The 26562-nt window shown below is 41.5% G+C and overlaps 1 protein-coding gene across 2 annotated transcripts in view; it reads left to right on the top strand.

Annotated features, from left to right (window-relative positions):
* LOC109923244 (PRELI domain-containing protein 1, mitochondrial-like) overlaps window positions 1-22118 on the top strand; it is a 30058-nt gene extending 7940 nt beyond the window's left edge. Inside the window, exons 2-6 of one of the 2 annotated variants that reach the window (XM_020523287.2) lie at window positions 773-919; window positions 2327-2552; window positions 4176-4289; window positions 6257-6335; window positions 20491-22118. In XM_020523287.2, coding sequence (XP_020378876.1) covers window positions 828-919; window positions 2327-2552; window positions 4176-4289; window positions 6257-6335; window positions 20491-20630 — 651 coding nt within the window. In that variant the 5' untranslated portion in view covers window positions 773-827 and the 3' untranslated portion in view covers window positions 20631-22118. The remainder of the gene's footprint in view (window positions 1-772; window positions 920-2326; window positions 2553-4175; window positions 4290-6256; window positions 6336-20490) is intronic. The other variant, XM_048595309.1, reaches the window with a different exon arrangement.
* The last annotated feature ends 4444 nt before the right edge of the window (window positions 22119-26562 follow it).

Here is a 26562-nt window from a genome sequence, read left to right as displayed (position 1 = left end):
CCTCGTTATATGTATGGGCTGCAGGGACCAGGAGCTTGGATGTGGGTGATGCATAGCACCAGTGGGATGGCCATCATAAAAGGGCAGTGGAGGTAAATTTAACAAAGTGTGCATCATTAGAATCATTAGGTCGAACCTCGGAAGGATGGCAGATTTCCTTTCCTAAAGGACATTAGTAAACCAGGTGAGATTTTACAAACATCAGCAATGGTTACATGGTTAACAGTAGATTTTTTATTGAATTCAAATCCAGCCTGTGCCATGGCGGGATTTGTACCCATGTTCCCAATAGAGTAGCGTGTGTGTCTGAATTACTATTCCAGCGGTAGTACACCACTGCCTCCTCTGCATGATGGTCCTCTGTAGAGCAATCTAATCAGCCTTTATTAGACATATAGTCCGCTTAGAGGATTATGTGGTTCTCCATTTGATGCCTGTAGGATTTCAACAGCTTAGGTAGAGAGAACCAGTTTCCTCTGGTGAGCAACTCCAGAATGGGGATATAACTTAGGTCACTTGGAAAGTATCTTTACCAGTGGAAGCTGGAGTCAACTGAAAATTTTCAGAACTGGAATTTATGGATTTTGTTAACTAAGAGTAATAAGGGTAACATACCAAAGCGCATAAATGAAGTCAAGATGCACAATCTGGTTACACTAATTCAACGAGAATCTGAATCCTCTTACCATGTTTTAACTTAGTGCATATTCTTTCCAGCACAACAAGAAAAAAGTTTGTGGTTAGATGCCTAACTTTCTGTTCCTCTCTTCAGGTGATTGTATAATTCCTGTCTGTGTGTGCAGCCTGAAAGGCCTTAGGTAGCAACCATGGTGAAACACTTCTTCGATTTATCTACTCTCAAGAGCACGTGGGACCAAGTTGCCTCTGCATTTTGGCAACGATATCCAAACCCCTTCAGGTAGGTCTCTGTTATTGTTACTACCATTTCTTTGGGTGGTCTGAGGTTTTACTTTGCAGGTATAGAGCAGAGGATTTATCTTAGCCCAAAACCGTTTTAGAATTTTGTGTGTTAAGCTACTGTACTGAGACTAGTTCACTCCAACATCCTTTCCAACCTTTCTGTTCTGAAGTGCCAGTGATTTTATGACCCAATTACTTGTTTATTTGTCATGTTTACTGAGAAGCTGGTAGGTGCAGATCCAGTCAGAGCCTCCACAGTGGAATTGGATGAATACTTGTGAAGGATAAAATGTTGCACAGAACGCTAGCGTACAGGTGCAGCAGATAATCAGGAAGGCTAATGGAACATTGGCTCTTATTTCAGGGGGGATTGGAGTATAAGAGTGGGGAAGTCTTACTGCAACTGTATAAGGTGCTGGTGAGACCACGTCTGGAGTACTGTAAGCAACAAGGAAATGTGTTATTTCATTGGAGTCGAATTGAAGGAAGGTTCACTAGGATGATCCCTGGTATGGAGACGTGCAAAGACTAAACGGGTTGAGAGTCTACTCTGTGGAATTTAAGTGATCACATTGAAACATATAAGATTCTTAAGGAACTCAACAGGGTGAATGTTGGGAGATGTTTACCCTCATGGGCAGGTCTAGGACCAGACGACATAATCTCAGAATTAAGGGGCTCTAATTTAACATGGAGATGAGGAGGAATTTCTTAAGAGTGTTGAGAGTTTGGAACTCCTTGTCACAGAGAGCTGTGGGGGCAGAGTCCTTGTATATATTTAAGGCTGAGATAGATAGATAGATAGATAGATTCTTGATCAGTAGGGGAATCAAGGGTTATGGGGAAAAGGCAGGAAAGTGGATGCTAGGAGTGTCAGATCAGCCATGATTATATTGAATGGTGGGGCAGGCTCGAGGGTCGAATGGCCCACTGCTGTTCCTATTTCTTATGGTTTTATGGTCTAAATATGGTAAAACTGTGGAAATAATTGGATTGTTCTTCAAAAGAGTGGAGGAGATTCTGAGTCAAGAGACTTCATCCCATTCTGTAGCTATTTGAAATTCCAAACCCTCTATTCCCGTTCCATTCTCCACGCATTGATGCGGCCCATTTAATATCCAGTGAGAAGGTAGAATCAGGTCAGCTTTCCCTTTATGAGAATTTGAAGAACGACACTGGCATTAAATAATATGTGGTCTGTTAATTTACGCTATTTGTGTTATGACTGAACGATGTGTTGTTTGTATTGTGTATGGACAGTTTTTTTTAATATTATGATTGATTGATGTGTTGTTACAACATACATCAAATCAGTAAAAAGAAAATTTATGAAAATGCGGAAATAATAAATGTATTATATTCTATTTAAATACAGTTCCAATGTGTGCACATTTCTCCATTTCAGCAAACATGTATTAACTGAAGATGTGATTTACCGTGAGGTAACCTCTGACAACAAGCTGGTTTCTAGACGTCTGTTTACAAAGACTAACCGCCTGCCTCGTTGGGGAGAGATGGTGTTCCCTGCTAACCTGGCACAATCTGTCTTTGTTGTTGAAGACTCCATAGTCGATCTTCAAAACCGAACATTTACCACATTAACATGGAATATTAACCACACCCGCCTCATGGTAAGTTTATCTCCATGCAGCAATTGCTCACTGCTCAAGATTACACTTCCTGTTTTCTAGAGCATTTCATGGGTGTTCTTTTTTTAAAAAATGCATCATTGATCATGAATCTGAATAAAGATCCAGCTATTTTTGTTGATTTTTGTTAAGTGAGGGTGAAAACAACAAGTATCTAATTCAGTGGTTGCACTCTCCTATCTGAGTCGGAAGGTTGTATTTGTCTTCAAACCCCACTTCTTAACTTGAGCACTGAACCTAGGATGACTCTATAATTTAGGATTGTGTCATGGAGTTGTTATGTTGTGAATGAGATGTCAAATTAAGGCCACACTAGTTTCTTCAGGTCAGAGGTTCCACAACAGCAGCTTAGAAGAGAAGGAAGATCTCCTGCCATCCTAACATACAAAATACGTGCAGGACTAGGCCATTATTCATTCTTCAGCCAGAACTACCAGCTCAAATTATACATAGCAAGGTCCAACAAAGAGCGACAAATAGGTCTAAGGCCAATGTTGCACCACTCTACCTCAAACTGTCTGGAACGATAATGTATGTCAAAACTTTGAACCACAGGTGAAGCTAGCCATTTCACACTGACTAAACAGTAGGGACATGAACGGTATGCTCCAATAACAGGATGCTGAGTCAAGTCAGAAACATGTTCTGCCTACCACACAATGTGACATGTGAATTTCTGTGCCAGATACTTAAGCCATACATCCTAATAACTGATGGATCATATCAAGCACACATGCCTTCAGCTGTTTGCAACAGACAGAATACTAACTGTACTCAATTAGTCTGTGCTTGCAAAACTCAACATACTGTCCATAGTTAGATAGGATTCATGATTGGATAGAATGTGCTGAATAATTAAGAGTGTGCTAAGAATGACAGTAACTTGCAATTTAAGATTATCAATCAGACTTGCGATGATGCTTACTTATACTGGCTACAATATGTTTTCATAGGGATCTGCCCTGTGAAGGAAGGAGAAGCATGTCCAGGCATTATGCCAGTTTTGAATTAAACAAAAGTATGAGGGCCAGCACACTTATGGGTGGCACAGTGGCTCAGTGGTTAGCACTGCTGCCTCAGTGCCAGGGACCCAGGTTCGATTCCACCCTTGGGTGCCTGTCTGTGTGGAGCTTGCACATTCTCCGTGTCTGCGTGGGTTTCCTCCAGGTGCTCTGGTTTCCTCCCACAGTCCAAAGATGTGCAAATTAGATGGATTGGCCATGCTAAATTGCCCTTGGTGTTCAGGGATGTGCAGGCTTAGTGGGATAGCCATGGGACATGCAGAGTGAGGATAGGGGGCTGGGTCTGACTGGGATGCTCTTCAGAGGCTTGGTCGATGTGGACTTGTTGAGCCAAATGGCCTGTTTCCACACTGTAGGGCTTCTATGGACGGGAGTTCCCTGGAGGGTTCTCCACAGCAACACCTCCACTGCCAACCAATCAGCACACTTTTCTCATGCAGACGCAAGATCGTGAGAAAGTTTACTGTCGGAAGTTTGATTCAAATCTTGTGGTAAATGTGGCTTTTCGTCCCTTGTGAAGATCACAGACAAAGGTTTCAATGATTTCAGACTTCTCAAACTGCACTTTTTTTATCAACTTCAGCAGGTAGAAGAAAAGTGTATTTATCGTCCAAACCCAGAAAATCTGGCGTGGACACATGTACAACGTGAGGCATGGGTCAGTTCAAATGTATTTGGATTTTCACGAGCAATTCAGGTAATGACCCATCAGTTTTTCTGCTCTTTCATCAGTTATTCTGGAAAGCAACATGTAAAATGTTATCAACCAAACACAGGCAGTTAAAGAGGACTTGTTTCCATTGATGAAAGACTTAGAATCCATAGAATCCTCACATTGCGGAAAGAGGCCATTCAGCCCATCGAGTCTGCACCGACCCTCCCAAGAACATCCCACTCAGACCCACTTCCCTTCCACTGTGCAGTCCAGAGAAGGTTTCCAAGATTATTCCCGATTCTAGAGGAATTTTTTTGAGGAGAAGTTGAATAGATTGGGTCTATACTATTGGAGTTTAGAGGAATGAAAGGTGACTTTATTGAAACATATAAGATTCTTAGGGGTTTGACAGGATAGCTGTGGAAACATTGTTTCCCCTTGTGGAAGAACCTAGAACCAGAGGGCATAATTTCAGATTCGGAGATCAACTAGTTAGGACAGACATGAGAGGAATTTCTTCCTTCAGAATGTAATGAATCTGTGGAATTCTTTACCATAGAGGGCTGTTGAGGCTGGGTTGTTAAGTCTATTCAAGACTGAGACAGATTTTTAATCAGTAAGCTCATCAAGGGTTATGGGGAAAAGCAAGAAAGTGGAGTTGAAGATTATCAGATCAATCACAATCTCATCGAATGGTAGAATTGACTTGATGAATGAAATGGCCTACTGTGCTCCTATGTCTTATAGAAGCATATTAGCTCAATAGTAAGAGATTGCGTAAGAGATCTGGGTATCCTCATGCATGAATTGCAAAATGTTGGTACCCAAGTAACGTGAGTAATTAGAAAGGCAAATGGAATGTTGGTGTTTATTCTGTGGAGAATTGAAATGTAAGAGTAGGGAGGTTTTCCTGCAGCTGTACAAGACCTTGGTGAGAGCACACGTAGAGTACTGTATACAGTTTTGGCCTCCTTATTTCAATAAAAGGAAACAATGACATCAGAAGTAGTTCAGACTTGGTTCGTTCAACCCACTCCCAGAATGAGTGGATTATCCTATAAGGAAAGCTGGACAGACAGGGCTTGTACATCTAAGATCCTGGGGGGACTTAGATGGTGGATACTGAGAGGTTGTTTCTTCGTGTGAAGAGACTAGAACTAAGGGACACAATTTAAAAATAAGAGGTCTTCTTTTTAAGATGGAGATGAGAAGAATTTTTTTCTGAGATTTGTTAGCTTTTGGGTTTCTCTTCCCCAGAAAGTAATAGAAGCTCGTTCATTGAATTTATTCAAAGTTGAGTTAGATTTTTGATAGATGAGTGAGCTGAGGGCTATAGGACAGGAAAGTGAGATTGAGACCACAACCAGATCAGCCTTGATCTTATTGAATGGCAGAACTGTTCTGATCCTGCTCCTAGGTCATAGACTCCAAAGGAAAATGAGGGAAAAATGCAGCAAGTCCTTAGGGTCTGGAATGCACTTGCTGAGAGTGTGGTGGGGGCAGATTCAATCATGACCTTCAAAAATTAAATGGATAAGCACTTAGAAAGAGAAAGTTATCAGAGCCACAGGGAAAGGGTGAGGGTGTTGGGACTCACTCAGCTGGCCTTGAACAGAGCCAGCATGGACAATCCAGGACAGAATGGCCTCATTCTAGACTTTGACCATCGCATGTTTTTCAGGCCTTGGGGATAAATTAGAAACTACAGTGGCCTACAGAGTGCCTGTGGGCTAATTTGTTGTTGGTTTATATTGACTTGATGAGGAGCTCGCTCAAGAGGGATACCTGAGATCCATTTCCCCATGCATTGGCCTTTGAATCTAATCCCTCACGTGGAAGGAGTTGTTTCTTTCACCTTAGGCCTCAAAGTATCTATACAAGAATCTATTGTATCTTCACAGCTTACCGTTATTTGCATAAGCACCCTTCAATAAATTGACACATTTAAAAGTGAACTTGCTCATTTAGAAGTAAAGTGAAGTTTTGACAAAGCATTTTTTGTGTTATAGGAATTTGGTCTTGCCAGATTTAGAAGAAATCAGTTAAAAGCAACACAAGGATTTGAATATATACTTTCTCATTTACAAGGTGAGTAAATGAATTATAACATTGTTTTTCTTTGTATCCTTCCCAGAGCTGTCTTTATACACTTGTTTTACTGAAGTGCTTTTTCTGATCGGTGGAAATTGGCCATTGTTTTTCAGAATTGAAACACCTTTTACAGGAGAAAAATATAATTTGTGAAAGAAGCATAGAATGCCAGATGGTGCTGATATCATGCAAAATCTATATGCAATAGTCTGTTGCAATGAATCCTTGGTTGAAATACTTTGCAAATTGCAAAAGATACTGCTGAGTCCTAATCAGACCTTGCAATGGAATCAATGGTTGCTAATAATCCAGTGAGGTTTTGCAACAGAATAACCACCCCCCAAAACTGGACTGCTGGTTTTGTTTTTTATGCTGTGACTTCCACAACATGAAACCTGCACCACCCTTCTCTGATTAACAAAGCCAAGCCCAGCCTGGGTTAAGCTATAAACCCTTTTTTACTTCTGGTGACTCACTTATTGGATTTTGAATAAAGTTGTCACTACTCTGAATGATCATACGTCAGGGCAATTTTGTCCAGATGAAAGCAACAAATCCAATTTATTTTCCATGAATTAATTTACAGTGGCCAAAAATAGTAGACAAATGCTTCTCAAATATATCTATTAAAAAATGTTTATCGGCAAATGTTCAATGAAGGATTACCTTCTATTGTTAAAAACATTTGCTTTGACTCATTCAGGTTCCCTTTTAGTACATGAAATAGCAGTTTTTCAATAATAAATTGAATAGAATTATGTGTGTTTATGTATCGTATGATTTGGGTCTGAAAACTTGATGACACTTCACACATCTGTGCAGTTTGGTTTGATGCACCTTGGCAACTCTCTACACAGATGCACTGAAAACATCAAACTCTAACAAAAACCCAGAAAGTGCTGGAGAAGCTCAGTAAGTCTGGCAACAACTGTGGAGAGAGAAACAGTTAATGTTTTGAGTCTGACACGAGTCTTCCTCTGAAGAAGAGTCATCTCGGACTCAGTGTTAACTACGTTTCTCTCTCCACAGATGCTGCCTGATCTAATGAGTGGAGTTGAGGATTATCAGATCAACCATGATCTCATTGAATGATGGAGCAGGACTTGATGGGCTGAATGGCCTGCTTCTGCTCCTGTACTTCATGGTCTTATCCTCTTCCATTTTATATATTTAAGGAAGCTTTTGCCTTTTCTTTATGTTACTTCCTAGTCAACCTTCAAAGTTCTTTTTTTTTCTTCCTTTTTTTGCCCATCTTTTGTTAGTGTTTAAATCTTTCCCAATCCTCTGGCTTTTCACTAATCTTCCCTCATTGAACAGTTTTTTCTTTCAGTTTGATACAATCCTTAACTTCCCTTGGTTAAACGTGATTGGTTTATCCCTTCCTAGAATCCTTCTTCCTCACTGAAATATATTTTTGTGGTGAACTATAAACTATTATCTCAAATACCTGCCATCATTCATTAGCCCTTTTTTCTGCAAACCTTCTTTTCGGTCCCCTGCAGCCTTCATTCCTTTGTAGTTACCCTTATTTAAATTTATATCACAATAGTTTCTGACCCAGATTTCTTGCTGTCAAAATGAATACTAAATTGTACTATGTTATGGTCACTGTTCCCTAGTGGATATTTTACTCAGTCATCTTGTATTAAATCTACCTCATTACATATTCCCGATCCAAATAGTCCAATCACTGGTTATACCCACTCATGTTGTTCAAAGAAACTATGCTGAAAGCACCGTATGAATTCTTCCTTGCCAATGAACTCTTTCTGTGCCAATTTGATTTTCCCAATCTATATGAAGATTAAAGTCATCCATGATTAATGTACTGCCTTTTTTTATGTGTCTTCACTATCTCTTGATTTATTCTCCGTCTTACACTACAGCTACACTTTTGGGGATTAATAGACTATTGTCACCACTATCTTCCTCTCCTTGTTATATCTTATCATTTACATGGATTCTACATCATCAATCCAACCTCATGTCATGCTGTCGTACTTATTTACATGCTGTGCGAACAAAGCTATCCCACCACCCTTTCCTTCCTGCCTGTCCTTTGGAAAAGTTGCAGCGCCCTGAATATTTAGTTTCCAGCTTTGATCTCGTAACCTGTTTTTGCTGTAGGATCACATCCGTTAACATCTCTTGTGCTAGTAATTCATTTATTTTGATCTTGTGCGCATTTAAAGAGGCTTTAATTTAGCTGTTTGACCTTGTATTTGCACATTGACTATTTGCTTTTTTTATATTTGTAATCTGTCCCTCCCTATTCCACTCTGCCCTGAAATGCTGCCATACCCTTTGCTTTGTAAACCTACATACACCTCCCGCCCCAGCTTTAGAGCCCATCTATTTAGTTTAAAGCTCTTTCTATAGCCTTATCTATTCGATTTGCCAGGACACAGGTCCCAGCATAGTTGACATGAGACCCATCCCATTAGAATAGCCCCGTTATACCCCACTACTTGTGCCAGTGTTCCATGAACTGAAACCCAATCTTTGAACCAAGCATTTAACTCCTTGATTTTATTAACCTTGTGCCTTGTTTGCCTGTGGTTCAGTTAGTAATCCGGAGAATGTCACCATGGAAGTTCTGTTTTTTTTAATTTAGCCCTAACTGTTCGAATTCGTTCAGCAGAACCTCTTTTCTGATCCTGTTCAGAGTCTTTGGTACCAATGGTGACGACAACAACTGGAACCCTCCTTTCTTACTTTTAAGTTCCTTTTCATCTTTGATGAGATGTTCTTAACCCTGTCACCAGGCAGGCAGCACAGCCTTTGGGACTCTCTCTCAGGGCTGCATAGAGCAGGGACTATTCCCCTAATTATACTGCCCCTACCACTGCAACTTTCCTATTTCCCCACTCCACTTATTTATATTTATACTTTCTTTCCCAGTTAATTGCTCTTCACCTGGATTGCCCCAATGTCCTTTTCTATCATCATCCTAAACCGGATGATTCTATGATCTGTCTCCTGAATTATCCCACACTGACACTTGTGGGAAGAAGTTCGTTTAGGATTGACAATTCTGTTGGGTGTATTCCTGGATGTTTCATCACATGATCTCACACCTTAAAACAACATCCCCAAAACTTCTTTCCACTAGTCCACTAATTCCACTCCACAACAGTACCATGTTTGCTCATCCTCCCTGCAGAGCCTACTCTTGCCCAAATAGCTTGCAAGAACCTCATAACTGTTGGGGCAATTGGGGCCTCACCTGCAGTCACACCCTCCTGTCCTTCGTCACAGTCCAAATCTGGCGGGGTGTGACCACCTCCAGGAAGAAAGTGTCCGGGTAACTTACCCCTCCTTGATGTGCTGCATTGTCTGCAGCCCAGACTCCAGTTCCTCAACTGCAATCCCATCTTCCTTGAGCCAAAGTACTCCTTTGCCTGGAGCTGGAGTCCAAGCTGCCAACAATGCACCACATGCTTGGGGATGTCCTGGCACCATGAAAGGCAGCAGAGAAAAGCAAGTCCCTGTTATTGTCTTTTTAGTTCCAAATCTGTGAAATGCTTTTGAATCTCTCTTACTGCTGTCTGCAACCTTTGTTGTAGCCACAGAAAGTGGGGATAATGGATCGGAATTCAAATTGGCAGTATATGACCAATGTTGTCCCACAAGGATCTGTGTTAGGACCCCAATCATTCACATTATTTATTAACGACTTGAATAATTGCATAGAAAGTCATAAATCCAAATTTATTGATGACAAAGTTTGGCAGTACTGTAAACAATGTAGATGATAGGATAAAATAGCAGAGGAATATGGGTCGACAGGTGAATGGGTAAAACTGTGGCACATGGAGTTCAGTGTAAGCAAGAGTGAGATTATCCTTTATGGACCAGAAAAGGACAGATCAGGAAACTTTTTAGATGGTATGAAGTTAAATACAGTGGATGTCCAAAGAGACTTAGGGGTTTGGGTGCACAGATCTTTAAAATTAAAATGCCACAAACAATAATCAAGAAAACTAATGGAATGCTGGCCTTTTTATCAAGAGGACTGGATTAGAAGGATGCAGAAGTTATGCTGCAGTTAAGCAAAATTCTGGTTAGATCCCATTTTGAGGACTGTGAGCAGATCTGGGCACCACACCTTAGGAAGGAGAGATTGGCCTTGGAGGGAGTACAACATAGGTTAAAAGAATGATATTCGATTTCAGGGGTTAAGCTATAAGGAGAGATTACACAAATTCGGCCTGTTTTCTGTAGAATTTCGAAGATTAAGGTGTGATCTGATCAAAGCCTTCAAGCTATTAACAGGAAAAGAAGGGTGTTACGGCAGGAGTGGAGGCCCCTTCTAATAATTAGAACCGAAACACCCAAAGAAGCTCACCTCGCCTCGTAATCTGCGAAAGGAAATGAGAAAAATGGTATAACCTGCCTTTCACCTCCCAATCTGTTATAAAGGAGATGTTAAATGAAACAAAATTCTTTCACTCAATCTCTAAGCAACAAGTAACAATTTATTGATTTTAACCCTAACAGTGAACAGATTAACAGAACTACTAACAAATCGAACAATTACCCCCCTAACGCCTAACTATTCCCTAACTGAACAAAATTCGACTGGTATGTTGTTCCAATAACCACAAGTCCCACTTATATAAACCCAAGTCATAAGAGAACTAAATTAAAATTTAGACTCTCAAAGCCCATACAGGGTGTCTCTTGCAGAATGTTCTGCCTTTTCTGCTGTCTCACCAGTCATAAATGCCTTTCTTCTGCTGATCCTTCTGTCCAGGATGTTTTCTCCTTGAATTCTTCTGCGAGGACTTTTAGCTAGAAGTGCCGTGGGACCTTTTATGGATAGATGATGCTTTCTCAGCGAGCTTAGAGATTCCTCAGATGACAGTTTGCTCTCCCCCAATTTTCAAAAACCCTCTTCTTATATACCAAGGATGACGTCAATTTTCTTACAATAGCATTGGTCCGAGCTTGTCAGAACCATCAGATTTAAATTCAATTGGCTTTCTATTGCTAAGTGCTTGTTTAAGTTAATTGGCTGATTCCAGCTCATTGCCAAAACGTCAAAACAAGCCTAAGGTTTCCAATCACACGGCCAATTGATATGTGTTTCAATTTCAGAACTGTCTGTACTCCTTCAGCTGCTTAGACACATTTTCTGTATAAATCTCCAAGCTTAGAAAAGCACTTTACAAACAAATTCTAGCTTCCTGCCTTCTAATTGGCGAGTACTGTACACAACTTCGTAACATGGGGTAGATTAAGATGTTATTTCCGCTGGGTTAGGATTCTAGAACTAGGGGGCATAGTCTGAGAATTAAGGCAAGGCCATTTAATAGAGATTTTAGGGCACAAAGGGCGATAGATATTTGGAACTCTCTTCCACATGTGCCAGTTGATGCTCGATCAGTTGTTGACTTTAAATCTGAGGTCGATGGATTTTGTTAAACAAAGGTATTAAGGGATACGGATCAAAGATAGGTGTATGGAGGTTGGCCACAGATCAGCCGTGATCTCATTGAATGGCAGAACAGGCATGAGGGACTGAATGGGTAGTGCCCTAGATCTAACCATCTCAGCTGCTTCATTAGTGACCTTCGTTCCATCATGAAGTCAGAAATGGGGATGTTTGCTGATGATTGTGCAATGTTCAGCACCATTCGTGACTCCTCAGATACTGAAGCAGTCCATGTCCAAATACAGCAAGACCTGGACAATATCCAGGCTTGGCCTGAGAAGTGGCAAGTAACATTTGCAGTTCACAAATGCCAGACTATGACCATCACCAATAAAAGACAATCTAACTACCGCCCCTTGACATTCAATGGTGTTATCATCACTGAATCACCCACTATCAACATCCAGGGGGTTACCATTGATCAGAAACTGAACTGGACTGGCCATATAAATACAGTGGCTACAAGACCAGGTCAAAGGCGAGGAATCCTGCAGGGAGTAACTCATCTCCTGTCTACCATCTACAAGGCACAAGCCACTTCCCTGGAGAAATGCAGCTCCAACAACATGCAAGAAGCTTGACACCATCCAGGACAAAGCAGCCCACATGACTGGTACTATATTCACAAACATCCACTCCCTCCACCAATGCTCCGTAGCAGCAGCATGAACCAAATACAAGATATGCCACAGGAATTCGCCGAAGATTCTTAGACAGCACCTTCCAAAACCACTACCATCTAGAAGGACAACGGCAGCAGGTACATGGGAACACCACCACGTGCAAGTTCCCCTCCAGGCCACTCACCATCCTGACTTGGAAATGTATTCTTCAGTGTCGTTGGGTCAAAATCCTAGAATTCCCTCCCTAATGGCATTGTGGGTCAATCTACAGCATATGGACAACAGCGGCTCAAGATCACAACTCACCACCGCTTTCACAAGGGCAGTTAGGAACATGCAATAAATGCTGGTTCAGCCGGCGATGCCCACATTCTGTGAGTGAATTTTAAAAACACTTGTCACCTATTCTGTGTAGTAAAGCAAGGAGATAGTTACTATTGGATAGCTTAATTAGCATTAGTAGCAAAATGTATATTCTTTGATTGAATACAGTTAAACAATAGAGTCAGTTGCATTGTGAATGTCTATCTCTCTTACATTGTAATTATTCTTATAACATTGAATCTTTTCCTTTAACCCCATTGTCTAAACTTAACACAGGACTGCAGCTATCTGTTGCATTAGTGGGCGACTATAAATGCACTTGGAACAGGTGCAATTAGACTTATTGTAAGCAACTTGCATGAATACAGACCAAAGTCCCTCCCACCCTCTGCTATAATGTAGATCCGAAACAAAACCAGAAATTGCTGGTGAAACTCAGGTTTGGCAGCATCTGTGGGGAGAAAGCAGAGTTAACGCTATGAGTCCAATTACTCTTCATCAGAACTGTCAGCAGCTATAAAAAAGTATTTATACTGAAGACAAGGTTAAGGGGTGAGGGGGCTGAGAGCTGAGCAGATAGGTGGAGACAGAGCCCACAGAGAGAGATATGAAAGGAGTAGGCAGACAGCAGGATTACTGATAGTAGCCCAGGGCAGAAGAGAAGGGGAATAAGTGATAATGAGAGCTGAGTAGGAGAAAATGGGTAATCTGTGCTGAACGCGATCTATGTCATGACTGAATCGACATTCTGTCCATAAAAATGACTCTGAGCTCCCAGTTGCCTGCTACTTCAACACACTACCATGTTCCCATGCCAACAACCCTGTCTCAGGTCTGCTGCAGTGCTCCAGTGAGCAGCACCAATAAAAAAACTGAAAGTACTGTGGACACTGGAAATCAGAAACAAAACCAAAACAGAAATTGCTGGAAAAACTGGGCAGGTCTGGCAGCATCTGTGGAGAGAAACCAGTTAAAATTTCGGGTCCAGTGACCCTTTTTGAAGAACAGCATCTTATTTTCTGCTTGAACCCTGCAGCCTCTAGGATTCAGCGTCAAGTTCAATAACGTTAAAGCCTAATTCCACCCTTCTATGTTTTTTATACCCCACAACTCCCCCCAGATCCTGGTCCCATCAAGCACGCTATAGCATGGCCAATCCACCTAACCTGCACACCTTTGGCCTGTGGGAGGAAACCAGAGCACCCAGAGAAACCCACGCAGACACAGGGAGAACATGCAAGTGCCACACATACAGAATCCCGAGGCCTGAATTGAACCTAGGTCCCTGGCACTCTGAGGCAGCAGTGCTAAACACTGAGCCATCATGCCACGTGGATTGATTTCAACCTACCCAGTCTCTCCATCTCTCAGCTCTCATTTTCACTTATTCACCTTATGTCTTGACCTCTTGATCTATCTACACCTTTCATTCTCTCTCTCGCTTTCTCTCTGTATCCACCTATCCACTCACCTCTTCCCCTCACCACCCCCCCCCACCCCCCCACCCAATCTTCAGTGTAAATACCACTTTTTTGTGGTTGCTAACAGTTCTGATGAAAAGTCACTGGACCTGAAGTATTAACTCTGCTTTCTCCCCACAAATGCTGAAGATGTGCTGTGTTCCACGGCAATTTCTGCTTTTGTAGCACTTAACTTTGTAATGTTCTGTCACTAGTCCGTAGGAAACATCTCAAAATATCTTTTTTTTCTCTCCGACGTCTCTGTGGGGGTGTGGGGAATAGGGCGAAGATATTACAGTGGTTTTGGTAAGTAGCAAAATGGGAGTCAGTGTGAAATAGATAGGTTTTTGTACTTTAGTCCCTGTGAATGGAATTGCACCATGATAATGGTAACTTCTTTACCTTGACCTACAATATTTCTTGTCCCTTTTCTAAAATGTCATTTTTAAACAGCGATTCTGGCTAATTCCTTAAGTGGAATTTCAGACCATCAGCGAGTAGGTTGATACTAGCTCAGGTGATCAAAAGCCTGGCCAAAATAGGTTTTCAAGAACATCTTAAAGGGGGAAATGGACACAGAGAGATATAGGAAGGGAAAAGCAGAGAAAGGGGTCCAGTGAACTGAAGGTATGACTTGTAATTAAAATCAGAGGTGCTGAAGCGATCTTAAATGTGTACTACAGCTAAAAGAGATTACAAAAATGGGAGTAGAGAGACCACGAATAGATTTGAAAACAAGAATGAGGATTTTAGTAAAACATCCCAAGCGGCTTGACAGGAGCGTTATTAGACAAGTTTTGACAATGGTCCAGGGTAATGAGGACAGGTGACTGAAATCCTGGTCAAAGAGGTAGATGTTATGGAGCATCTGAAAGTCGGTTATCCTGATTGACTGGTTTGTGAAATAGCAAGACATCTGGATATAAATTGTCCTATTAGGAACACCCAGCATGGGTTCATGAAGGGTAGGTCATGTTTAACTAATTTGGTGGAATTCTTTAAGGACATTACTTGCATGGTGGACAATGGGGACCCTGTGGATGTGGTGTATCTGGATTTCCAGAAGGCATTTGACAAGGTGCCACACCAAAGGCTGCTACATAAGATAAAGTTGCATGGTATTACAGGTAATGTATTGGCATGGATAGAGGATTGGTTGACCAGTAGAAAGCAAAGAGTAGGGGTAAATGGGTGTTTTTCTGGTTGGCGGTCAGTGGTTAGTGGTGTGCCTCAGGGATCAGTGTTGGGACCACAATTGTTTACAATTTACATAGATGATTTGGAATTGGGGACTAAATGTGGTATATCAAAATTTGCAGATGACACTAAGGTGAGTGGTAGAGCAAAGTGTGCAGAAGACACTGAAAGTCTGCAGAGGGATATAGATAGTCTAAGTGAGTGGGCAAAGGTCTGGCAGATGGAGTACAATGTTGATAAGTGTGAGGTCATGCATTTTGGTAGGAATAACAGCAAAATGGACTATGTTTTAAATGGTAAAAAAATTGCAGCATGCTGCTGTGCAGAGGGACCTGGATGTCCTTGTGCATGAATCGCTAAAAGTAGGATTGCAGGTGCAGCAGGTAATTAAAAAGGCAAATGGAATTTTGTCTGCCATTGCTCGAGGGATGGAGTTTAAAAACAGGGAGGCTATGCTGCAGCTGTATAGGGTCCTGGTGAGGCCACACGTGGAGTACTGTGTGCAGTTTTGGTCTCCTTACTTGAGAAGAGATATACTAGCACTGGAGGGGGTGCAGAGGAGATTCACTCGGTTGATTCCAGAGTTGAGAGGGTTGGATTATGTGGAGAGACTGAGTAGACTGGGATTATACTCATTGGGATTCAGAAGAATGAGGGGAGATCTTATCGAAACATATAAGATTATGAAGGGAATAGATAACATGGAGGCAGGGAGGTTGTTTCCGCCAGCAGGTGAAACTAGGACTAGAGGGCATCGCCTCAAAATAAAGGGAAGCAGATGTAGGACTGAGGTCAGGAGGAACTTCTTCACCCAAAGGTTTGTGAATCTATGGAATTCCCTGCCCAGTGAAGCGGTTGAAGCTACCTTGCTGAATGTTTTTAAGGCAAGGCTAGATAAATTTTTGAACAGTAAAGGAATTAAGGGTTATGGTGAGTGGGCGGGTAAGTGGAGCTGAGTCTCAAAAAGATCAGCCATGATCTTATTAAATGGCAGGGCAGGCTCGAGGGGCCAGATGGCCTACTCCTGCTCCTAGTTCTTGTGTTCTTATGTGATGCAGCGTGGGTTCAATTCCCATACTAGTTGTGATCACAATGAAGGCCCAACCTTCTCAATCTTGCCCCTTCCCTGAGGCATGGTGGTTCTCAGGTTAACTCGCCAACAATTGTCTCTCTTTGATGAGAGAAGCTTATGCTCCTCTGGTGACTTTGCATAAAGGTGGCAAGAGAGGACGAGTTGGTAACGTTTAGTGAGAGAATTCCTTTGCTTCACCCATCAACTGAAGGCAGCAACGGAGAGCTGAAGGGTTAATAAGATAAGAATCAGAAGAGTGTAGAGTCCTTTTGGAGAGTGTTGGTTCCAGCAGTTTGTTCCTTTGTGTGTGCAACATTGAAATATTGAAGAAAGACCTGACTTCCAAACCTAGATCTTAATCTGATTTCTACCCCATACCAAAGGTGGTTCATGTTTAATTGTGTTCTGAAATGCATTTGCAGTCACTCAGTTGAATGAAACTTGGTCCAACATCAAGAGCCTTCTCAGGAGAAACTAGAAATAGGCAATAAATGCCAGCCATGCCAGTGAAACCCGCACCCTGAGAAGAAATGCCTACGAGTCACAATGAGATTTCATGCAAGAGATTTGAGTTGCTTATTCATTCACCAATACAAAGTGACTTCTGCTGTTTGAGTATTAACATCAGCTATGAAGAGCACTGCAATTTAACTCTTAAACTGAAATAGTTCTCCACCTCTTCCCTGCCCACCTCAATATCTGACTTCCTTTCCCTGATCTGTGTTTCCAGGAGGAGCACTTCCTGTAGCAGCTCATTCCCAGAAAATCTTATGAACATATGAATTAGAAGCAGAAGAGAGCCATTCAAGCTGTTGTGTTTGCTCTGACATTCGCAAAAGTCATGTGTTACAAATTCCATATTCCCACTTACTGCAGATCACGTTGGATACTCCTGCCTAACAAGAACCTTACCTGCCTTATAAATTTTCAATGACTCCACCTCTACTGCCTTCTGAGGAAGAGATGTCCAAACTCGTACAAACCTCTAATAGAAAACTGTTCCTCTCGTCTCTGCCCTAAAATAGTGACCGCTTGATCAGGACTCACCCCAGAAGAGGAATCGTCCTTTCTACGTTCACCTTGTTAAGACCATTCAGGATCTTATAGACTTCAATCAAATTACTTCTGACTTTTCTAAATTCCAGTGGAAACAAGCCCAGCCTGTCCAACCTATCCTTAGAAGACAATCAAATATGTTAAATGCACAAAGTCCGATTTCCCCACTCCCGCTTCATCAAGTTCCCCCAGAATTTGCAGTGGCCACACGTGACTCTCTTTTTGCAGGTGCTGCAACATTCACTTCTGCTTTTTGCGACTGGAAAGGAGCAGGTTAGAGAGGAGATTCCAGCTGCAGTATTACCCTTGCTCCTGTGATCTGTTTCTTTTTATACTGACATATAAAATGGCAGCCTTGGTATCTTTTTTTAAACCATTAAGGGAAGTCCGTTGCACTAATCTTAAGACTAGACAGAACTGAAACTGCTTCTCTATATTAATCCCAGTGCTTTCTTGAGGAGAAAAAGTTTTAGGGTAAGAGTACAGTGGCTAACCCAATGACAGAGGAATGACTCAGTCGCAATCCCTACATATGGCTGTAAGAAATAGAGCAGGACTAAGCTATTTGGCGTTCAAGTCTACTCCACCATTCAGTAAAATCATCCTTGTGATGGCATGGTGATATCACTGACTGATAATCCAGAACCCCAGGCACAAATTCTGATAAATTTTTTCTGTCGGAAGTTTGATAGTCTGTGGAATTCTCTTCTGCCCAGAGCAAAGGAAGGTGGGTTGTTGGATACTTTAAAGGCTGAGTTAGCTGGCTTCTTGACTAACAAGGTATACGGGCAGACAGGAAAGTGGAATTCAGGTCAGAGTCAGATGATCATATTGAACAGTGGAGCAGGATTAAGGGGCTGAATGGCCTACTTCTCCTAATTCGTCTTTATGAAAGTGTGAAAGTGATATTTGTTGCAATTGTGCGCTCTGCCACAAATAGTACATCTTGAAGAAAGTGTTAGTTCACATAGCTAACATCAACTGAAATTATGCAGAGCAAGCAGGTCCTGATGTCAGTCATCCTGCAATGCTGATTTGTCATGAGCCCTGCTATTTAGATCACCCAACTCCGACTGGCGCTCTCTCTCAAGCTTACGCATTAAGCAGCATAGTGCTGCTCCCCCACCAGCTTTGTCTTAGTTTCAAGTTAATGTAACTGAAGTTAAAATGTTCAAGGATCGAAATATAGCTTTCAGGTGATTAAAAATGTATTTGCAATCTTTGTCATTTGACTTCTCTTGCCAAAATATATTGGCCACAATGACATTATATTTTCTTAAAGGAAGTCACGCATTTTGCAACAGTAAGTTACTCAAAGGTTGCTCCCTACCCAGTGGCTGCAGTCTGGCTGGTGGAAGGTGAGTATGGGCAGGACTGTAGACACTTGGATGAGAAGATACTGCTTCCATTGGCATCCTTTCAGCTTGGCCAGCGCTGATTGGCAGCCCCAGTGCTGGCGAGAACGTGGTGGACAAACATGCTCTCATTCTAAGAGATGGCAGCAGGGCCACTGTTGGAGGTCAGTTTGTTTTGCAACTCCAACACCCTGCAAACCCGTTTGAACAAGGGTCAAAAAAAAACCCAGTCTGAGCTCTGCACAACTTCCCCCATGCCCTTTGACTTTGAGCACAGCCTTTCCGATAGGCCTCCTCGTGCACAAATATTTTGTTGTTATGTTCATCAGCCTCTTTCTGTAGCTGGACCCATTAAGTCATCATCCCAGTTCAATGCAGCAGAAACAACGAGCTACCTCGCCCTTCAAGAAGTTCATGCCAGTGTAATCCTTGCCCTGGCTGCAGTGCCCTCGATGCCTATTGCAAACACTGATAAATCAGGAAATGGAAGGGACGGAGCAACTCAGGAAAATTACGTCACCATGGGAAGTGGTACTGAGTAAATTGTTGGAGCTGTAAGCTGACGAATGTCCCGGTCCCTGATACACTTCATCTTGGCATCTTAAAAGGTTTGAAGATATCAAATGTAGCTCCATTATTTGAAAAGGAAGGAAGGCAGTAAGCAGGAAACTTCTGGCCAGTTAGCTTAACATCTGCCACAGTGAAAATTTTAAAAGCTGGAAAACTTCAGGAGCTGTTCCAAGCTCAACTCCACAGCCCTTTCTTTCTCTATGCATTCATGGGATATCGTGCTTGCTTCCTGGCTGGTCCAATATTTATTGTCTCTCTAATTACCCTTGAGAAGGTGATAGTGAGCTGCCTTTTTGAACATCCATGTGGTGCAGGGACATACAGAATGCCAAAAGGCTGGGAGTTCTGGGCGTTACGCCCAACGACACTGATGGAACAGCGATATGTTTCCAGGTCAGGATGGTGAGTGACTTGGAGGGGATCTTGCAGGGGGTGGTGTTCCCATGTATCTGTTGCCCTTGTCCTTCTAGATGAATGTGGTCATAGGCTTGGAAGGTGTTTTGGAAGGGCACAGTAGGAGAGAAATTGAAGTCTCTGCCACACCAGTTTACACATGACAAAGTTAAACACAGCAGCATTGACCGGTTATTCTGTTTTTGACGGAAGTGGTTGAGAGAAATTTTGGTTGGGAGAACTTTCAGCTTCTTGTTCTTAATATAGTTCCACATGAATGTGAAATGCTCAATTTGAACCACTAGAACAAGCAGGCTGGACCTGGGTTTAACATTTCAATTATCCCTGTGGAAATTGAAAGATTTATCTGACAAGAGATGTACTGTAACTGCTGGAAATCTGAAGTAAAGACAAATGCAGGAATACTCAGCAGATCAGGCAGCGTCTGTGGGGAGGGGAACAAAGTTCATCTTTCAGTTCGATGACTCTGTGTCAGAAAAAGATTCGTATTATTTTAGAGATGTTAATTTGCAACCAGGAGCACTTGGGTTTTTATCGAAGTAATATTGAGGAAACCACTTCTTGGATGCACCTTAAATAGATTAGACAACTCATTTGACACCTTACTTATGTTGCTGATTTTATTTTTCCATAATATTTTTCAGGTGAGTTGCCACCTAAAACTCTGAAAGAAACTGCAAAAGAGGCGACTGAGAAGGCGAAGGAAACAGCACTGGCAGCCACAGAGAAAGCCAAGGGCCTGGCATCCAAAGCAGCCCCACAAAAGGCAAAACAGTTCGTCTGAACCAGAAAGAAAGACTTTGTTTGCACACTGCATCTTTAGTCCTTTTGAGAATGAAATAATCTTTTTCTTTTAAAAAAAAAACAAGCAACTGTTTATTGCACAGGCACCAAATGTCCTGTGTGTCTCAATGGTCTTTACTTGTGTGCACTGAATGTTTACAGCATTAACTTTTCTTTTAATTTTTACTGTGTCCACAATAGAAACAGCTTACTGGCAGTCTTAGTATTCCCAGTGGATTAAAGGAATACAGGTACAGATATGTTACCAAGCCTTTCAAAACAACTTCCAGAGGCTTCTTGATCTTTTTCATCTTTCCCAATAACGATTATTTCAATGGAATGATTTATTCATTATTTTAATTTTTCAAGTATTCTTTTAAACTAATAAATTAAGTAAACAATAGTCCATGACAGTGAAGTGATACACAGCCAGGACAATCATTAAACACTGATGAAAATGAACATTCCTTTTGAGGGTTCTCTTCCTGGGTATTTTGTTTGGTCCCTTGGGCATTATGGATTAAACTGGGCACAGAATTTTACAAATAAAATTAAGGTGGTGATGTTCCGTCTGATCTGTTCTTAATCAGATGCTGAATTATTTATTTTCAATTGTTTTCTTTTGCCTAAATTCAAGAAATTGTCTCGTTGGCTACTTAGATGTAATGTGCAAAGCTTTGATTCTTGGTGTTGTACCAGATTTCTTAAATGAATTTAACTTTTTTTAAGTGTCTAACATGACGGTAGACCATCAAAACTAAACAATCTGGCTACCACAATAAATCCTGGCCAAGGACATGTACTGACTTCGTGTCCGAAAATATGTGTTAGCATTCAGATTTAAGCTCATCCATCTTAATCAAAATTAAGTTTATTTTAAGCCTTGATCTGATATTATGGCAGAACATGCAAGTGGGACTACGTAGACGTGTCCTGTTCCAATGCTCCATCAATCTGGCAGATAATAGGAGTCCTTCTACAGGACCGAATGCTATGGAGGGATAGGGAGAGCCGTAGCTTTTCTTTAACTATGCATGTGCGTGGCTGACTCATTGTTTTTTGTTTAGCACTATAGCTTACAGCTTTGCCATTGGTGTTAAGTTTTGTTGAAGTGTCTCGTCCATCTGTCCTCTCTACTTTTCAGATGCTGCTGCATATTTCCAGAAAATCTTCTCAGCTCAGGTAACAGAAGCTGGTCAGTGCTCATGTTTTTCTTCAGCAGCCCTGCATTTCATAGTTTCTAAGTTTGTTCAAAGAAAGGGGGTACTGGAATGCTGGCAGGTTTCTTCAAGATGATGAAAGTAACAATTTTGTACAAGCCCTTGCTGCTGAAACCTCTTTAACCTTAAATGTGCTATTATTGTGTAACTGGACGGGTAATGTTTACCAATTTATTCTGTATTTTTAGAAAGAGTTTCTAAAGATTTAATAGTCTGTCAAACCTTCAGAACTGCCTTTCATAATGTTTAATAAATGTCACCTGAAAAATTTCAGTGAGATATTGCACTTTACAACAACAGCAGAGCTTATACTATCTAGATGAGTGTCTCCTGGTATGTCATAAAGCAGTAAGTATTGGAGGAATTGAAAGGAGGTCATATTGGACAGATATTCTCTGGATTGATGATGCAGCACCTGCTGGGTGCTGGAAGTCTGAAATAAAACAATCATATAGATATATCCCATTATAGTGTTCATGTTCAGACCCCAGTGATAAAAGAATCTATTTTTAGCAAAAGGCCTCAAAGGCTGAAAGTGGGAATGAGTAAAGAAGTAAAAGCCTTGCATTTATATAGCTGTAGTTAAATCTTTAGAATCTCAAGACAGTTACCTGAAATTGGCTTACAGCCAATGAGGTTTATATAAAAATGCAATCTTGAAAATGCAAATCTGTGCACAACAGGATCCACAAACAGCCTGATCTGTTTTAGTAAACGGTTGAGAGACCGATAAATATTGGCCAATGCACCAGGGAGAGCATTTCCTTGAAACGGAGGCTGTGGGAACATCTACATCCACCTGAAAGAGCCTACATGGTATGGGTTTAACATCGGAATGAATGGATTGCACGTCTTAACTACCCTTATGATAGTGTCGGCATAGTTCACACATGTAAGTGTGGCTTGACACGTGACCTTCTAATGTGGACAAAAGCACAATCAGAGTGAGTCAATGCTCCTACTGCATGTAACATTGATGGAAAATTGCTACTTTGTTGGAATGGAGAGAATGCCTGAGAAAGTCCTTCAGCTGCTCTGTGAGCACTGTGGGTTCAGCTTTAAATAAGCAATTGCTGGCTTGCTCCTCTGTCTCACTTAGTTTGGTATCAGTTACAAATTTAACTAGTTTACATTGAGTGTTTGTATCCCTGTTGTTAGTACAATTTAGGAACAGCAGAGCTAGGAGCCCAGAGAGTCACCACTCTTTCCTTGCCTCACTCTACCATGTCTAGAGCTGTTACATTTTACTAGACAATTGACTGGTCCTGTCATTAGTATTTTATTTTACTGTTGACTTAATCTGGTGTTTAATCCACAAACATTGGCCATGAAAGTCAAGCTTGCAAGAGGTAATATTAAAGAGAGTAGAGTAGCATAACAATTGCGTTCGATACCAGGGACCTGCAGTAGTGGTCCAGACGTGAATTCACATCCGACCATTGCAACTAGGAGTTTTCTGACAAAAGGTTCAGAGTTCAACAAGTCCTGCTGTGAATCCTGTAGATAGTACACACTACTGCCGCTGTGCCCTGCTGTATGGAGGTTGTAAAGATTTGGATGGTAGATTGGGGTGCCAATCAGTGGATTTCTTTGTCCTGGACAGTGTCAAATTTCTTTACTGTTGTTGGTCATCCACTCATCCAAGATATTCTGGACCAGGAGATAATGATTGAATGCAATTCCATCTCTGTGCCTCATGATAGCTAGTTTTGAGCTTCTACATCTGTTGTGAATCCATCCAGTTTAACACTTTAGTCATGCCTCACATCATGCTGTATAAAGGCAGGACTAGGTCTCCACAAGGGCTAACAGGTTTATATGAAGACACAAGCTTTCAGAGTCTCGCTCCTTCTTCAGATGTCAGTGAGAGGTGGCATCAGACACAGAATTTATAAGCAAAATTTATAAGAAAAAAGGGTCATAGAACTAATGCAAATGTGTTGAACGAACTTAAGATGATTGTTAAATCTTTAATCTGTTAGAAAGGATTTATTTGCAAATTCAAGAATTTCTTTCAAGTCACTGCCTTGAGATAACTAAAGGTTTTATCAGTTCCCTCAGTACACCAGAGGTGACATCGCAGGTCAGACAATGCATTTTTAGGTGTGAGGCCTTGTTTAGAATCTGTCTGTGTTTTAACTTGGAGTCAGACTGGTTTTATTTCCAAAGCAGGATGGTTTTATTTCCAAAGCAGGAATTTATAAAATGCCACATTGACTGTCTACAAATTGTGTGTTTTTTGAACAAGATAGAATATATCTGCAATTACAAATCTGCAAATGCAAATTTCATTCATAACTACTGGTTTCTCTTTCTAATCTGGATAACACTTTCTATCTGTCAACTAGGAAGGAGTGGGCATTACAGATACAGCCCATAAAAAAAAAAGACATTTCACTACAGGAAACACATCTTTGAGACTGAATCCAGACATTAAAAACATCACTCATTGTGGAGAGTTTGATCTCTGGGTTCAAATGATTCAAAATGTTGTTACTCAAGGGAAAATTGACTTTTTAAAAAATTGACTAATATTGAAGATATGAGCTTAAATTAATAACTGATCAAATTGTATATTTCCAGTTAGTCATAGTTGGGTACTTGTTCCCTGGCCTGCATCCACTCTATTGACGACTGTGGTAAAATCTGTGTAGAGAACAAACCCAGTTTTAATTCTCTAAAGTAAAGTGGAGGAGAAGCTGAATGAGTCTGGCAGCACCGATTATAGAGGCTGAGAACCAGTGAGTGAGAGAACATGAATAATTCAAAAGGTGATCAAATAGTGAAACCTCCAAGACTACATGCAGAATAGAGAATACTGTTCAGGGTGGTACCACTGAACTAAAGCAGATAATTGTTATGCCAAGATGGTGACATAGTAGGATGGTCTGGTCGGAGCTCATCTGCTCCCTATTCCCCTTGCCCCCTTTTTTCTCTTAGTAGCTTGTCTTTTCTTCACCCACCTCCCCTCCCCTCAACCTGGAGAGTGGAGTCGAAAAGCAGAGCAAGCACGGGCCAAGTCCATTTCACCAGAAACACATCCTCTATCACCTCCATTTCCTCATTTGCTGCAGTGTTCCAGCGAAGCTCCACACAAGCTGGAAGAACAACATCTCAATTTCCACTTGGGGACCCTGCAGCCCTCCAGACTGTATAGAGTTCAATAATTTTAGGGCCTGAACTCTCCCATGCCCTAGCCCCCTACCCCGCACACCAGTCCTTGTTATCACATAGTGACTAACTGGTGTGTAATGGTAGGCTAACTGTCCCCATTAACAACTTCACCCTCCTAGCCAGATTGTCTATCCAACTTCTTCTCTCTTTGGGCTCTATCCTATCGTTTACTCCCTACCCTATCCCCCTCCCTATTTTCTGCAATATAAACCGATTTCCCAGCTACCATCATTTCTGAGGACGGGTCACCAGATCTGAAATGTTAACTCTGATTTTTTTTTCCTTCAGATGCTGCCTGCTGAGCTTCCAGCAACTTCTGTTTTTTTGTTCTCCATCACCTTATCCACTGGTGTTGCACTTTCATGGGAAGTATGGACTTGGACCCCAAAATTCCTCTGTATGCCAATGCTTGAAGGGTCCTGCCATGCTTCCCTCTTGTACTTGATCAAAAACGCATCACCTCACTTGTCCAGATTAAACTCCATTGCCATTTCTCTGCTCAGCTTTCCGACTGATCTATATCCAGCTCTATCATTTGACAATCTTCCTCACTATCCACAACTCCAACAATGTTCATGTCATCTGCAAAGTTACTAAACCAGACCACTTTACATTTTCATCCAAATCATCCAGAAAAGGTCCCAGTACTGATCCTTGCAGAATACCACTGGTCACAGACCTGCAGCCAGAAAAACATCCCTCCTCAACTACCCTCTGTTTTCTATGACCAGGCCAATTTTTTTTAAAATCCAATTTAACAATTCACCATGGATCCTATGTGACAATCTTCTGGACCAGCCTACCAGGAGGGTCATTGGTAAAGTATTTGACAAAGTCCATGTAGACAACATCCACTGCCTTACCCTCAATCATCTTCGTTATATCCTCAATTCACAAATGTTTAGTTTTTTTTAAGACATCCTCCGCACAAAGCTATGCTGACTATCCCTAGTAAGTCCATTCTTCTCCAAATGTGAGTAAATCCTGTGCTTAAGAATCTTCTCTAATAATTTCCCTACCGCTGATGTACGGCTCACTGGCCTATAACTTTCTGGATTATCTCAGTTGCCTTTGATAAATAACGGAACATCAGCTGTTCTCCAGTCTTCCTAAGTGCCCTCCAAGATGCCCTCTTTTAGTACAGTAATTCTTCTTAATCAGTAGTGCAAATCCCCCACCCCTTTTATATCCCTCTGTCTCACCCGAAATATCAAAAGCACTGAATGCTGAGCTGCCAGTCCTGCCCTCTCTCAATCTGTAATGGCTACATCGTAGTTCCTGTTATACTTATTGCATTAAAATAAATACACTTCAAACTGCTAGTCCTGCTGTGTTCATTAAGTTGACCTTGTTCCTATTACCTACTTGACTTAACCTCTATCTTCTCATTAATCCACAATACCTACAGTCCCACATCCCTGCCAGGGTATTGGTAACCTCCCCCCTCACCCCGCTTCTCCCATCCTTTTACAGATTCCTCCTGCCCTGGAAGAGAGCCCAATGATCCATGTATCAGAAGTCCTCCCTCCTAACCAATGC

This window comes from Rhincodon typus, chromosome 3 (assembly GCF_021869965.1).
Source record: "Rhincodon typus isolate 14 chromosome 3, sRhiTyp1.1, whole genome shotgun sequence".
NCBI lineage: Eukaryota > Metazoa > Chordata > Chondrichthyes > Orectolobiformes > Rhincodontidae > Rhincodon > Rhincodon typus.
This window is presented reverse-complemented; position numbering and strand designations above follow the sequence as displayed.